Below are 14,632 nucleotides of genomic sequence, written 5' to 3' on the forward strand. Positions count from 1 at the left end.
TGAGGTCACGGACGTTTAAGTGCGTGCTTTTCGAGCGGTTTGCAAGTTTGAAATATGTGAAACAATTGTGTGCTGGATGGCAAAGCTTGCCATCCAGTAGCTGTGGCCTCAAAGTTGACATTCATTCTAATTTCATTACGCTTATTCCATTTCTGGCATCTAGTTTGTACAACGACTATTTTATGATTGAAAAAGTCACGTGACACGGTCGTGCAAAGGGCCTATAGCCGTGTCAGTGATAGGGTTTTCCAAAAACTCGGCGGATGGAATAAGAAGATTCGCTTGGAAAGATGGGTACTTCAAGGATGATATTTCTTCTCGACTTCCTTTCTTAGTCTCTCAGAAGTTACACTTTTTTCTTTGCTTTTCAAGCCCTAGACGTAAAGTACAGTTACATCTGCGCATGCCTTTAACAGTTGAGCAGCTGACTTTGTTTGATTACTGTAATCCTCCCAGTTTTGACAAAGCTTTGCTTGCAATGACCTTGATTTTTGATTCCTTATCCGTAGCAGTTTCTTTTCAGAGAGTGCCTTCGTTTGTGGAGTGAGACAACATACTTCTTGGTGAAGAAGGTTAACGAGAAGATACACATTCAACAGTTTTTTTTCCGCAGGTGTCCGACCCTTGCTAGAGCTCGAACTCCGGGTCTTAAGGACTTGACGCCACCCTTCCACATCTTTATAGCTCCTAGCAAGTGCCGAAAACACGCTCCACGTTGATGGAGGCCAGGCCGTGTTGTATATCCAGGCTGAAGATACATACTGTATAAACAACTGCAGCGGGGCAGTCGTGGCTTGCACCCACAAACGAACGAACGTGGGTTGAATTTCTTCGTGTGGCAAAAATGGCAGCGCCAGGACTTTGCGGAGAAAAAGATTAGTGTCCTTGTCATTATTATACTCCATCTGAAGTCCAAGCTCTTGAACCTAAATCGAACAAAGAAAGATTTTAGTGACGCCAGAATCTTACGGCAAAAACGAGTGTAAGAAGGCCGAAGCAGCCACATGGAGTATTTGTAGAATGTACAATTCAAAGTCTGGGGGATTTGAACGAATGTAATTGTGAAATAATCACATCCTACATCTCAAGTCATAGAGTATCGTTACAGTGCGATTGCGCTACCAAGTCATCTGTCAATTTTGTTGTAAAGAAAGGAAAGGAAAGGGATATTATTAATTTTAAGTGTCTAGTGTTCTAAGACACTGTACATAAACTGAAATCAACAAATTAACGCAAATCAAATCAAATGTTGGTTTTTAAGGAGAGGGGAAAACCGGAGTACCCAAAGAAAAACCTCTCGGTGCAGAGTACTAAGTAGAGAACCAACAAACTCAAACCACATATGACGCCGAGTCTGGGAAATTGAACCCGGGTCACAATGGTGGGAGACGAGTGCGCCATCCCTGCACCATCCCTGCACCCTGAGCTTACCAATTGCGACTTTAAGTTATCATGTGACAGGAGAACGCAATGATTTTATAATACACGAAATTTCGTACATTCAAAAAATCATTTAGTAGCAGTTTGTCCACCATTTTATAGCAAGAGTTCAACATCTCCGACGACATGACTACGCTCGCCTATGCCTTATCTCTCCCTTATGCCCAGAAATGCAGCTAATTAGGTGCAAGTGTCCCTTTACACAATAATAACAACACTTTTTTTTTACATTATTACTTATCAGAAGAGCACTGTTTTCAATTGACGTCACGATGTAGTATCCAAAGCATTGTGGTAATAAGCGGACGAAAACAAAGACATTCTTGCAATGCTTGTCCGCATTTCAATCCCATAATGTTTTGTAACGAGGCGTTACGATCTGCGCATCTCGAGATACTCGGCTTTCTTATCGGTGATGCTAACTAATACAGGGATATTTTTGCGAGGTTTACAAATTGGCACCCAAAAAGAAAATTGGGGGTAACCATGCATTTTTGAGAGATAATTAAGCTTCAATTTTTGAAAGAACACCATACACTGCTTTGTATTTTAAAGCTTTTTACAAATATTATTCATGAATTATCTTTGAAAAATGCGTGGTTACCCCCAATTTTCTTTTTAGATTGCAATAACACTCGGGTCGTGTTCTATTGGGATAAACCGTTTTTAGTTGGTTGGGTTAGTTGGGTTTTTTAGTGTTCTATTCGGAAAAAAACCGTTTTCGGTTGCTTTGGTTGGTCAACTTTTTCAACCGGCATCAAACTAGGTTGAAACAGACTTGTAATCGCTGAGAAGTGTGGTAATGACTATTCTCAGAAGTTACCGCGTTTCGACCGTGAAACGGTTGGAAAAGTGTCCTATTGGGAAACCTCAACCGTTTCAACCTAAACCGGTTGTGGTTGAAAAGGTTGATCCCAATAGAACACAACCTTGTTAAGATCTACATTTCCTGCATAATCACACAACAGGGAAAAACTGTCCTTAATTGTCTGTATTCTGAGACATGAGTGATGCTGAAGTTGTAATAGATCATATTCGTATTCTCAGTATTGGACTGGAACTAGCTTGCAATGGAGGCTAATGCGGGGGAATCTTTTCAAATGCAAATACTTTTTAATATATTCCCCCGCATTAGCCTCCATTGCAAGCTAGTTCCAGTCCAATACTATGGTCCATTGGGGAGGAGAGCAAGGCGATACTTCGTGACCCTCGTTGAAATCGGCGTTCATCTAAGTACTTGCCACTCTGGACAAACCCATCTTTCGGTTGTTGAGAAAGTCGTAAGATTACATTCGCGCTTATGACAAAGTGAGGAACCAGTTTTAATTAAGACCCTTTTAGATTCTTTGCACTTACTGTCTTCCACGCGACCTGGGTCCAGTGATAAACGCACCCCTTGACCGTTACATCTGGGAGCAGTCGTTGCAACACAGTCCACAGTGCTTGTTCATAGAAGGCAGTGATTTGCCGAACTGCTGGTAAAGTGGGCAAGATCTCTAGGATTTGCTTTAAAACCTACAAAAAAGGTTAAATCAATTGGGTTCAGTTACACCGCCTGCAATATAAAATTCATTTGATCTTATCGGGGAAAACAGATGTAAGAGCATCAAAAAACTTGGGCAGGACATACTGTACTTGTTAAGAAAGATGCAATTTTTGCACTGTGAGGAGGGTAAGTGAATGCGCAAGATTTCTTTAACAGTAATTCTGTCATTTGCCATTCGTAAATTTCGTCTACTTACAGATGAATGTACTACGCAAATATTTTATTTCTCCCATTACCTTGCGGTAGTCTTTCTTTTCACTGCCAGACATGAGAACAAAGACAAGAGGCACTTGTTTAGCTTCATCATCTTCAAGAGACACGAAGGCACTTATCGTAAATAGCTGTTCGAATTTTTCCGGGCAAAATTGGAACGTTTGATCGATGTACCAATTCTTCGCCTTTCTCAAGAGACGCAGTTGTTCGCCTGTTGCAAATATCAGGTGCCTTCTCCCTTGCTTTACGATGTCTCCTTTGAGAAAGCCTTGTGGTATATGGTCTTCATCCAATTCAAAAGCTAGGGTTTTAGGGGGATCCTGAGACCTTACAGACTGCCTAGCTCTGTTAGCAATCCTAGCAAGACAGTCTGGCTTTAGTGCAATGGGTAATGGAATGTCTCCGAACTCTTCCTTAATAACCTGTTTTGAGATCAAGAAGAAAAATACAAAAGGAAGGTGTTTATATCACGTATTTATGACGATGGCTTTATGACGGTGACTTCAACGTCTGTTTCGACTTTCCCCAGATCCGTGTATTTATAGCATTAAATACCCGTAAAATGAAGCACTGACAGAGAGGAAGGGGGGGGGGGGGGGGGGGGGTAAAGGGGAGCACCGTCGGATTCCAATGATACCAACCTCGTACCTGAAGGAACTACTGACGTTAAATAAAGTGACTTCACCTTCACCTTTTTAACCCTTTCACCGCCAAAAATGCAAATTGACACTTATAGATTTTACTCTGTCTAACGCCAGACAATTTTACTCGTCAATGGCGATGCCCTCGGCGGTGAAAGGGTTAACAACATCGAGATTCGCTCAAAAACTATGTCCCCAGTTAACCCTTTCACCGCCAAAAATGCAAATTGACACTTGTAGATTTTACTCTGTCTAACGCCAGACGATTTTACTCGTCAATGGGGAAGCCCTCGGCAGTGAAAGGGTTAAAATACACCGATGACAATTGCGTTAGTTGACAGAATGGAACTGCGAACTGGAATGAAGGCCAAGCTAATGCAGACGCGGTGTCCTGGGGCTAATAATAATAATAATAAGAAGAAGAAGAAGAAGAAGAAGAAGAAGAAGAAGAAGAAGGAGAAGAAGAAGAAGAAGAAGAAGAAGAAGAAGAAGAAGAAGAAGAAGAAGAACAACAACAACAACAACAACAACAACAACAACAAGAACAAGAAGAAGAAGAAGAAGAAGAACAAGACCAAGAACAAAAACAAGAACAAGAAGAACAAGAAGAACAAGAACAAGAACAAGGTACTGTACTTTATTTTAAGGGGTAGGGGACAATGTACAGAAATCAACTCAAATCAACTAATATCAAATCACAGGTTAGTTTTTGAGGACAGAGGAAAACCTGAGTACCCAGAGGAAAACCAGACAAACTCAACCCATATATGATGCTGAGTCAGTTTGGGAATCGAACCCGGGCCACATTGGTGGGTAAGTCAAGTGCTCTCACCTCTGCACCATCCCTGCTCCCAGTGAGTTTCAAATCAATACACTAACCTCTTTAACAATAGCAGGTGCAGGTTTTAGCAGATTGCTCAAGGCCTTCTTTTTCACCATTGATGCAATTTTTTCGTTGGTTGCTGCTCCCACTTTTGGATGATGATTATGGCTGTGGTGCCCCACCTGAAACACATCACCGCGTTGTACAACACTAGCTTTACAACGGTTCAACTTGGGACGCACGGTGCACTGCCAATAAGTGACTTTAGCTGATTCTGTTTTTATATTGTAGGAATAACCATTGCTGTCAAAGAGTTTCGCCCTGGCTCGTCTTGTTCCCTCCTTTACTATCTCGTAAGTCACAGTTTCTACTCGCTCTGTTCGCTCTTCAATGATGACTGGCTCATCGAGGACTGGTTCGTTACCTGTTGATTGCTGTTCTACAGCTGCAGATGCATTATCCGTATTCAGTGGAGATGACACTGATGGGCCAGGTACCATTTTGGTACTTTCCTCGACCAACTGAAAAGTAACCTGATCCAGCTGTACTTCTACTTGTGCTGTGAACTGTTCAAGGTCTTGTACTACAGAAGGAGGCTGTTGCTCTGCAGGTACAGGGACAGAAGGCAATTCCACTGCAACTGGTGCATCTGTTTATTTAGCAAGAGAAGTATAAATCCATTTGAAGATTTTTTAAGACCAGTATCTAAATATTTAAAGAGACCACTTTCAATAGTCATGAGCGGGAGAGTTGATTATAATAATTAATTTTGCTTCCAATTTATGAACCCACCTTTGTGCGCATATTCTTCAGAGACAGGGACAGAAGACAATTCCATTGCAACTGGTGCATCTTTTTAGCAAGAGAAGAAAGTGAACAGGTCAACAGAAGAATAAATCAATGATTGAGGAACATTTTTAAGGCTGGTATTCAGTATTCAGGAGAGGAGAGTTCATATTATACGCTACCAATGTACTACTGTTTGAATGCACTGCACCTTTGTTCACAAATTCTACGGGGATACGGACTGAAGGCAAGTCCATTGAAACTGTTTCAACTGTTAGTAGGAGATTAAAAACTGAATGGGTCAACAAAAATATTAATCCACCGAAGAATTTTTTTCTTTAAAGACCGGTATCTAGTAAGTAAAGAGACCACTTTCCATATTCGAGAGAGGAGAGTTGGTTATAACAATAACAACAACAATAATAATAATAGTAATAATAATAATAATAGTAATAATAATCATAATAATCATAATAACAATAATAATAATGATGATGATGATGCAGGTTCCAATCTATGAACATACCTTTGTTCGCATATTCTACAGAGACAGGGACAGAAGACAAATCCATTGCCACTGGTGCATCTGTTTTAGCAAAAGAAGAAAGTGAATGGGTCAACAAAAGTATAAATCCATTGGATAATTTTTTTTAAAGGCCCACCTTCAACCAACAGGCATTATGTGCCGCAGAACAACAATTATTTTCATTTAATATATGAAAATTTCGCCCTAAGCTGAAATTCATCCAATTAGATCGCTAGTGGATAAGCAATGCAAATTTCCATAACAAAAACAAACTGTCAAAAAAACTGTCGGTTTATAAAGGTGGGCCTTCAAGACCAATTATCTAAGTAAAGAGACCAGTTTCAATATTCAGGAGAGGATCGAGAGTTGATTCTAATAATTATTATCATGGAAGCTTTCAATCTATGAACGTACAATGTATAATTAGGTACAAGTACCTTTGTTCGCATATGCTTCAGGGACAGGGACAGAAGCCAATTCCATTGCAACTGGTGCATCTGTTTAGCAAGATTAGAAAATGAATTGGCCAATGGAAAGAATAAAGCCATTGAAAAATTATTTAAAGACTGGTATCTTTCTATGCAAATAAACCAGTTTCAATATTCAGGAGAGTTGATTTAATACACATGTATGCTTCCAACCTAGCAAAGAACCTTTGTTCACAAATTCTTCAGGTACATGGACAGAAGCCAATTCCATTGCAACTGTTTCATGATCTGCTTAGCAAGAGAAGAAAGTGAACTTGTCAACAGAAGTATGAACAATGAATTGTGGTATCTAATATGTAAAAGAGGCCAGTTTCAGTCTTCAGAGGGGGAGAGTTCAATTTATAAGCTCTGAACGTACCTTTATCCACAAATTCTTCATGGACAGAAGGCAATTCCACCACCACAACTGGTGCATCTGTTTAATAACAAAACAAGTGAACTCGTCTGGTCATCAGAGGTATAAATCCCTGAATTCTTGTAATAATCTTATGAAAGTATCTTTCTTCACAAATTGAAATTTAAAAAACACATTTATATGAAAGAAAACCTAGTAAACAAGATCATGAATGCCAAATGAATTTGTTCTTTTTTAGTTCTTAATTTAAATGGAAACCAAACCATTTCCAATCAACAATGGCACCAAAACAATGAACCTCCTGTTAATAATAACAATATTATTATAGCTTAACTTAACACATACTTTCTAACCTTCCTCCTACAAGCATGCACTACAGATTCATAGACACGAAATATAATATAAATTAATAAAATACATTATAAATTATGTGTAGATCAAAATTAGAAAGAACATCACAGGGATAATTAACAGTGGGATATAACTCTCAGTTGACTAGTGAGCTCCCAGAAGGTTTCATACAGCTCACTTGGTAGAGCAGTGCAGTGCAATCACGTTGTCATGGGTTCAAATCTCATTCAATCCTGGAGTTTTTCAGGCTTGCTTGCAGCTGACTAAGTTTCTTTTCTAACTGAGATGACCTTTCTACCGGTAACTTTCATACATTAATATAGAGGGTGACATGAAGGGGTATAATGGGAACTGGGATTCCCCTTTTTTGGCCTGGGACTAGGATTTTCCCAGTTCTTATATATATGCATCCAAGATAATGTCATGGGTTACTAAATGACATCTAGATTAATAATTATTATTATCTAGTAGAAACAGGGCTTCTGATAGGATGCGGAAAAAAATTAAAGATTATGCGCAAATTTTCGGCCACATTATGCGTAAACATGCGTTGATTATGCGGAAATTACACCGGATTATGCGGAAATTTAAACAATTTATAGAACTAATAATTAGGCCCGCCCAATGTATTTATATGCTTATGGTAAATCAGTACTCGAAATTGCGACCAATACAGTCGTATTTAAGACTGAATTTTTTCCCTTTGCGATTAAATTATCTGGAGGAGTCACCAATTTGCGACCAGTTTTCACCGTTGAAATAAAAGGGTTAGTAATTGGCATTTTGCCGAAACTTGCTAAAATAAATCAAGCAATAAAAAAATATTTTGTTTCTCGTCATGAATTTTGTTTCAATTTGGAGATATGGAGCAAAATTGTGATGTGGTTGAACCACGATCCATTCCCTTGATCATTCACCATTTTCAGCGGTTTTTCACACATACGTATTGCGGGCTCCTATTTTGTTTTGCACAACTTCATTGCTATTGTCCCTACTGTTACAAATAATGCAATTTAATTTGCGACTATAACTTGCGGCTAAATTTTCATATCTTGTTGCATCTTTTTTTAAAAATTTCGAGCCTAGGTATGTTATGAAAACGGTTTAACTAGAGTTCAGGCTCATTGCCGAAGAATGCGTGAAAACTGCTTACGAACTTTCATCTTGCAAACGAAATGGCGTGTTTTCTGCAATGTTCAGGAAAATAAGTGCTTCAAAGTAGTCAATCTCTTTGGCTTTTGTGTTTTTGAGGATGGTAAGCAGATACTTTATCACTAATATCAGGCATTTCTTCAGTTTTATGCGAAAAATATCGTAATTACAGTATGCGGAGGATGTGGATTTTAGGGAATTATGCTGATCCGCATCGCCGCATCCTGTCAGATGCCATGTAGATCTATACAAGGACAGAGTGGTGCATTTAGATACCATAGTCACTGAATGTGATCTTATCAACACATGGCGTGACTGCTCACATGCAGGGTCTGGTGGTTCAGTTGTTGTTGTTAACCACTAAAATAATGATCTCATAATCTATCCATAATGTGTGTGGCTCTAACTGTTTGAATATCAGTGAATACAATACAAACAGTTTAGTTCTAAAAGTATATAAATCACAAGAGGATTGGCCAGGGTGGTGGAACCAAAATGCAGAGATTTAAAGGAGATTCAACAGTGGACAACCCTGAGGAAATCTGAAAAACTGTTACCAGCTTAAGCAGCAACTGTGTGAAGATAGATAACCCCAACCCTAACCACCGCCCTTCCCTACTCTGCTCCCCTGCAGATAACATTGTTGGCTGCAAAAATTTCATTTCATTTTTGTAAATTCAGTCATTCACTGTACTTATTATACACATCAGTAAAAGATGTAGTTTAATATGTACAATGTAATACAGTGTATAGTGCTGCATACAAACATGTACATCTTATTCGATGGTTTAACATAAAATACCCGCAGATATTTCGCGAGGTGTTATTTTGCTTCAATTTTATTTGGTAAGGGATGTTTTAAAAAATGGATCATCTGTTCTTCAGGGTGGGTGTGAACAATGTGAACAGCACAAAAAACCAGCCAAAGACTCTTTATTTGATGGGATAAACAAAAATTTAATGATGAGTGACAAGCGATAACAAGCTAAATTCTCAGGCTTTGCATCTTGTTGAAAAAAACCTCTTTTATTGAAAAACTCCCGTTCCGTCCGTATTTGCTCTCTTCTAAACTGGTCAAACTGGGACACTACACCGCATTACTTACCAGTTGAGGGGTTTTCTTGGACTTCACTGCCATCAGCCATGAGAAGAGGAGTGCTTACTTCAGCCATAATTCTCTCTAATATGCAACTACTGAGTGTACATCCACTTTTCTCTTTAAATAAGTATTTTACGAGACACAACAGCTGCAAGGAAATTAAACAAGTCATGAAGGTTGCTGTTTAACAGTGTCATCATGAAAACATGACAGCAGGTTTTAATAACTTTTTGAAGTTGATGCCTTGGCTAATCAATGTAAGCGGCAGTTGCTCTTGTCTAAGTTTACAACTGGGTTTGAGTGAAACTCAAGGCAGAGTAGCTGATGGTGAGAGCAAAACTTCTGACAGACGGCGGTATACCGCCGGTGACCCGCTTTTAAATTAATGGAACTCCTGTTCTATAAGACCATCTGTTAGCATTCTGTCATATTCATAGAATCAACGATCCAAGGTTATTGTACAATACAATCCTTGACCCCACACTCTCTCTCACCAACCAATTGCTCAGCTGGATCTTCGGACTACCATGCGGGAGGTTGTAGGTTCGAACTCTAGCCAGACTAACACTTAGGGTCTATAAATAACTGAGGACAAAGTGCTACCTTTGTAATGACATCTGCAAATGACTTGATTTGTGGTAATTGTTAATTCCAGTTTGCAGCGTCCCTAATTAGTGCTCCAGCACTAGAACGACTATAGGCACTTGAATAAAGTTCCTTTGATGAATTCCTGTCTTTAGTCTTCTCAGGTAAGGAGGAATAAAGCCAAGCTGGCCCCCTCTCACAACTCTTTAGAGCTAGTTTCAATCGAGTGTCGTAAAACCAAAACCAAAGTAATTACTTTGGCCAATCAAAAAGGACAGAGACAATCCCGTAAACCAATCAAACCTCGAAGTAATTACATGTATACGTAGCCGACACAAAGTGTGGGAACATGTGCCAGCCACGATTGGTTCTGGTTTCACTTCTGATTGGTTGAAAAAGTGGCACAAGAACTTTGAACCAATCACTGAGTGAAGTAAATTAAATGCAATTAAACATAGCAATTTGCTATTTACTTTCGACACTCAATTGAAAACCGCTCTAATGCTCACAGTTCCATGAGGCATGAAAGAACCCACACACTAACACTAGTACTGAGAACATATGTGTAGTTCTTGGTGTTGTGGTCTGTCCTTGGTAGTATATCAAGGTTAGGAGAGTAAATGTTTCCGAGTTACTAGCTACAGGTGATTTTTGACCAATCTATTGAGGTGACAATGCTGTAATAAGACTTGCACACAAGTCCACTTCTTACTGGTGAGTGAATGAGTAAGGAAGCCAAAGATATCCCTGACCACAGAATACACTAAAATCCAAAATGGACTAAGCCAGTGTATGGTGTAATTTTAATACAATCTACAATCCAAGGGTAAACAAAAAATAATTAATGTGTGGGATATGTAACAGATATAATCTGTAAATTAATGCCATGCTACACAACATCCTCAAGAACAACTTACAGCTTAACCATCTAGCAAGCAAAGGCTTAAATTGCTTCATAAATTATTCAAATAATTATGACAATGAACTGGACATGACGTGAGAGAGTACATCTGCCCATATTTTACAAATTAAAAGCATTGTGAGCTTAAATTTAAAGTGGTTTTTAAGGACTCAAATGTCCAAAACTGTTGTGACATCATGCAGGCACTCAATGCACGACTGTTTGAAGTCGTTGCCATTATTAGACAAACATTTAATGCTTTTGCGTCAGCCTGTGTACCCTTTAAGCATAAAGGTTAACAAGAAAAGTGATTATGTTTTCCACTTAACAAAAATTTCGCGATAAATCAACTCCTGGAGAGAACCAATTTATCTCCGAGGTCAAATTTGGCTGGGTTTCCACTTCTTCGAGTCCAGTCTTCGTTGCTGGCACAAAACTCAGGCGAAACGAATGGAAAGTCGATTCGATTGATGGGCGAACTGAACGCTCAGTAAATTAAAAAGCACAGATCAAGAGCAGAGAATGTAATGAGACAAGTAGTAAAACACAGTTACCTCACGTTAGATACTCTAGCGCCAGCAACTTGTCAGAAGCGATAAATTACGGCCTTAGAAAACTTTAAAAAAAAGCTTAAAAGAGTTCTCAACAACATGGACGGTTCGCACTATCGCTTAACTTACTTAGCGACCACGCAGAAGATTGGTGGGGAAGGAACTGGGTAAGGTCAATCCACTAGAGCTGCGGCAAAACGTTCGTGGACATTCATTCAAGCGCTCTTTTACACACTTACAATTACAGTGTATTAAAATTCAGCTTGAAAGAGAGGTTTAGAGGACAGAGACAAAAGAAAGTGGATGATGTGCTAACTTCATAAATATTTTTGCTCTTTGGCTTCTTCAACTTAATCAAAAACATAAAGCAAAGAGCGGCTACAAACATAATGATAAAGCGCATTCTTTTTACTGCAAACTCCTCTTGCAACCATCTCCACGCCTCTTAGTGCCTCAATAGACGTGAGGACTTGCGGGCTTTGAGTCTTCATGATGTCTCTCGACCACCAGACGGCGTTTCAGCAAAAAAATATCGCTGAGGTTGTCCCTTGCATTTGATGCTAACGGTCGATCGTTGTTCTATCCGTAATTGTCGCCTGATCTAGCGGCCCCCGCAAGTCTTTCGGGGAGTCTTCGCCAGCTCAAGAAAGAACGGGCATCGCTTGCTTCAGAAGTTGATCATTTCGCCTTTGAGCGGCAAAAAACACTACTGGTCGCAATGTTTGAGGTTGTATAATATGCGAGCCAGCGAGTTATGCGAGTCATTCTGCGAACCACGCAGTTATCGAAAGCTAACTGTTTTAAAATGGTTGCTTAGACTAAAACAGAAATTGATTTTATCAAAACAGTTGATAAAAGTCGAATAACCACCGTGAAAGATTTGGAAAGCTGACGTTTAGAGCGTTGGTCCTTCGTCGGGGCGAAGAGAGGAATTGTGGTGGTTGTAGGTTCATATGTGTGCGAAAGAGCTTTGCTAGTGGTAGAAATAGGATGACGTGAATTTGTGAATAGATTAATGGAATGAAAGGCGTTCATTGATCCCGTGTGGATAGAGTGTGCCCAGTAGCCTGCGTAGCAAGCGTTTCCGTGCTGTTTCGGAGCAAAGGCCGCGCGAAAAATGGCGCGAAAAATGGCCTCTCATTTCATTTCTCGCGCGGCCAAAATCGAGAATCTCGTTCCTCGGTCTTTCTTTGCTGCGAAACAGAAACGCTTGTTACGCAGGCTATGTGCCCAGTTGAAAAATAAATTTTTGTTCGAGATTTTTACGGCTTTCTGTGTTTCCGTGGTGTAAGGATAGGCCGCAAATAGTCATGTTGTGGTGGGAGTGATTAAGAAGATTAAAATGGCGTGCAACTGGTTTCTACTGCATAACCTGCACACTATGCAAAAAGATCTACATAGGCGAAACAGGGAGAAAATTGCCTGACCGCTTTCGCGGGCACCTACGAGATGTAGAAAAAAACGACACAGATGCATCAAAAGCAGTTGCACGTCATTTTAATCTTGCTAATAACTCCCACCACAACATGAATATTTGTGGCCTATCCTTACACCACGGAAACGCAGAAAGCCGTAAAAATCTCGAACAAAAATGTATTTTTCAACTGGGCGCACTCTATGATCCACACGGAATTAATGAACGCCTCTCATTCCATTAATCTATTCACAAATTCACGTCATCCTATTTCTACCAATAGCAAAGCTCATCCGCACACATATAAACTACAACAACCACAATTCCTCTATTCGCTCCGACGAAGGGCTAGCGCTCGAAACGTCAGCTTTCCAAATCTTTCACGGTGGTTATTCGACCATTATCATCTCGTTTGATAAAATCAATTTTTGTTTCGATATCCCACAGACGCAGTACCACAGTTTCTTTAGAAACTAAAATTTTGCTTAGACTAAATACTGTTTATCAGCGCTATTTTGAAATGTGTGCTTAGACTTAAATGCGAGACTCGCATGACGCGCATGCATATGGCTCGGTGGCTCCAAAAGATCTATTTTTGTTATTTTTTGCCAGCTGTCTAAATTTAAAATAAATTGGATAGTTTACTTCAGCTTTCAAAAAACCGTCCAATCTGAGAAAAATCTGGATACTTTCCGTCAACCAATCAAATATCAAGATGAATAAAAGAGCCAAGTATTGGCCAATCAGGTTGCAGTTATTATCACTGCTATCAAAGTGTTGTTTTCTCCAATTTGAAGGGTCACACATGATGCTGCAACTCTATGATTGGTTTAAGTGTCAAATATTTTTGGTAGACTTATATACTGGACTAAAATGGCGGAGGACAAAAGAAGCATTGTTATTCCGATTAGGCCTTGTTAATTAGGTATTGTTGTGTAAGCTTTGCTCTTTTGTTTTATGGACATTAATTATTTCTGATCCAGTATGTGAAAGACCAGTCAATATTTGCCATGTTCATCCGTTTATAGATGTTATATAATTAATAGGTAACAGGACTTGGCCTACGGCCTGATCCAATTTGGCAGTCCCCAGAATTTTTCGACTTCTCAAATTCCCGGGTTGTCAGTTGTACCTAAATAAAGAAAGGCTGGCAACTAATTTCTAGCCTTCTACACATCTCGCCTATAAAACCACACTTCTCCGGCATCAGTCTCGCTCAAACTCCGGCGATGGCAACACGGATAAATTTACTTTTCTTTGACCAAGTTTCAAGATCCAGCGAGCATCCATTGCTGAGAAACAGCGAACAATATTCAAATATTCAAAACCTTCGAGGCTCGCTTACAACGAATTTTTACACGGCTAGGCAGCCGTTCACTTGAGCCTCGATATGGTGAAAGCAAATTTGTGGGGAGGGAGAACGGGACCGACACAAAAAAACGGCTGCAAGGAGGCTAGGGCCGCCTGTGATTGTCACAATCTCTCTTAATTTTCTTTGAATTTCTGTGTCAAGGTAGCCTTTAACTTACAAATTTTCCCTTAGTTCTTCCTCCATTTTTCTGGAAAAAACACGTGACTTCAATAATTTTTCCCTAAAAAATTCTAAATATCACAATTTTTTTCTAAATATCTCGAGATTTTCTGAACATCTCAAAAAATATCCCGATGTTTGTCTCTAGACCTAGCATGCACAATAATACGTTTTCTGTGGTACCGTTTCATGTGCGGACTGAATCATGAAGTTTTGTGTCTTTTGGGATA

At 39.5% G+C, this 14,632-nt stretch overlaps 1 protein-coding gene across 5 annotated transcripts; it reads right to left on the reverse strand.

Moving 5' to 3' along the window:
• Nucleotides 1-309: 309 nt before the first annotated feature.
• On the reverse strand, nt 310-11,584 carry LOC138042262 (uncharacterized). Of its 5 annotated transcripts, XM_068888106.1 has the most exons (12): nt 11,461-11,576; nt 10,718-10,818; nt 9,427-9,568; nt 6,822-6,878; nt 6,617-6,691; nt 6,413-6,472; nt 5,976-6,035; nt 5,456-5,515; nt 4,720-5,312; nt 3,223-3,621; nt 2,797-2,955; nt 310-926 (listed from the first exon to the last, which is right to left on the reverse strand). In XM_068888106.1, the coding sequence occupies exons 3-12, from the start codon at nt 9,491-9,493 to the stop codon at nt 375-377; spliced, it is 2,082 nt and encodes a 693-aa protein (XP_068744207.1). In that variant the 5' UTR covers nt 9,494-9,568; nt 10,718-10,818; nt 11,461-11,576; the 3' UTR covers nt 310-374. The 5 variants fall into 5 exon arrangements, with proteins under 5 accessions (XP_068744207.1, XP_068744206.1, XP_068744204.1 ...); XM_068888105.1 differs by lacking the exon at nt 10,718-10,818 and having other exon boundaries at nt 11,461-11,579; XM_068888103.1 differs by having other exon boundaries at nt 9,427-10,818.
• Between the last annotated feature and the right edge of the window lie 3,048 nt (nt 11,585-14,632).

This window comes from Montipora capricornis, chromosome 3, assembly GCF_036669925.1.
Source record: "Montipora capricornis isolate CH-2021 chromosome 3, ASM3666992v2, whole genome shotgun sequence".
Taxonomy (NCBI): domain Eukaryota; kingdom Metazoa; phylum Cnidaria; class Anthozoa; order Scleractinia; family Acroporidae; genus Montipora; species Montipora capricornis.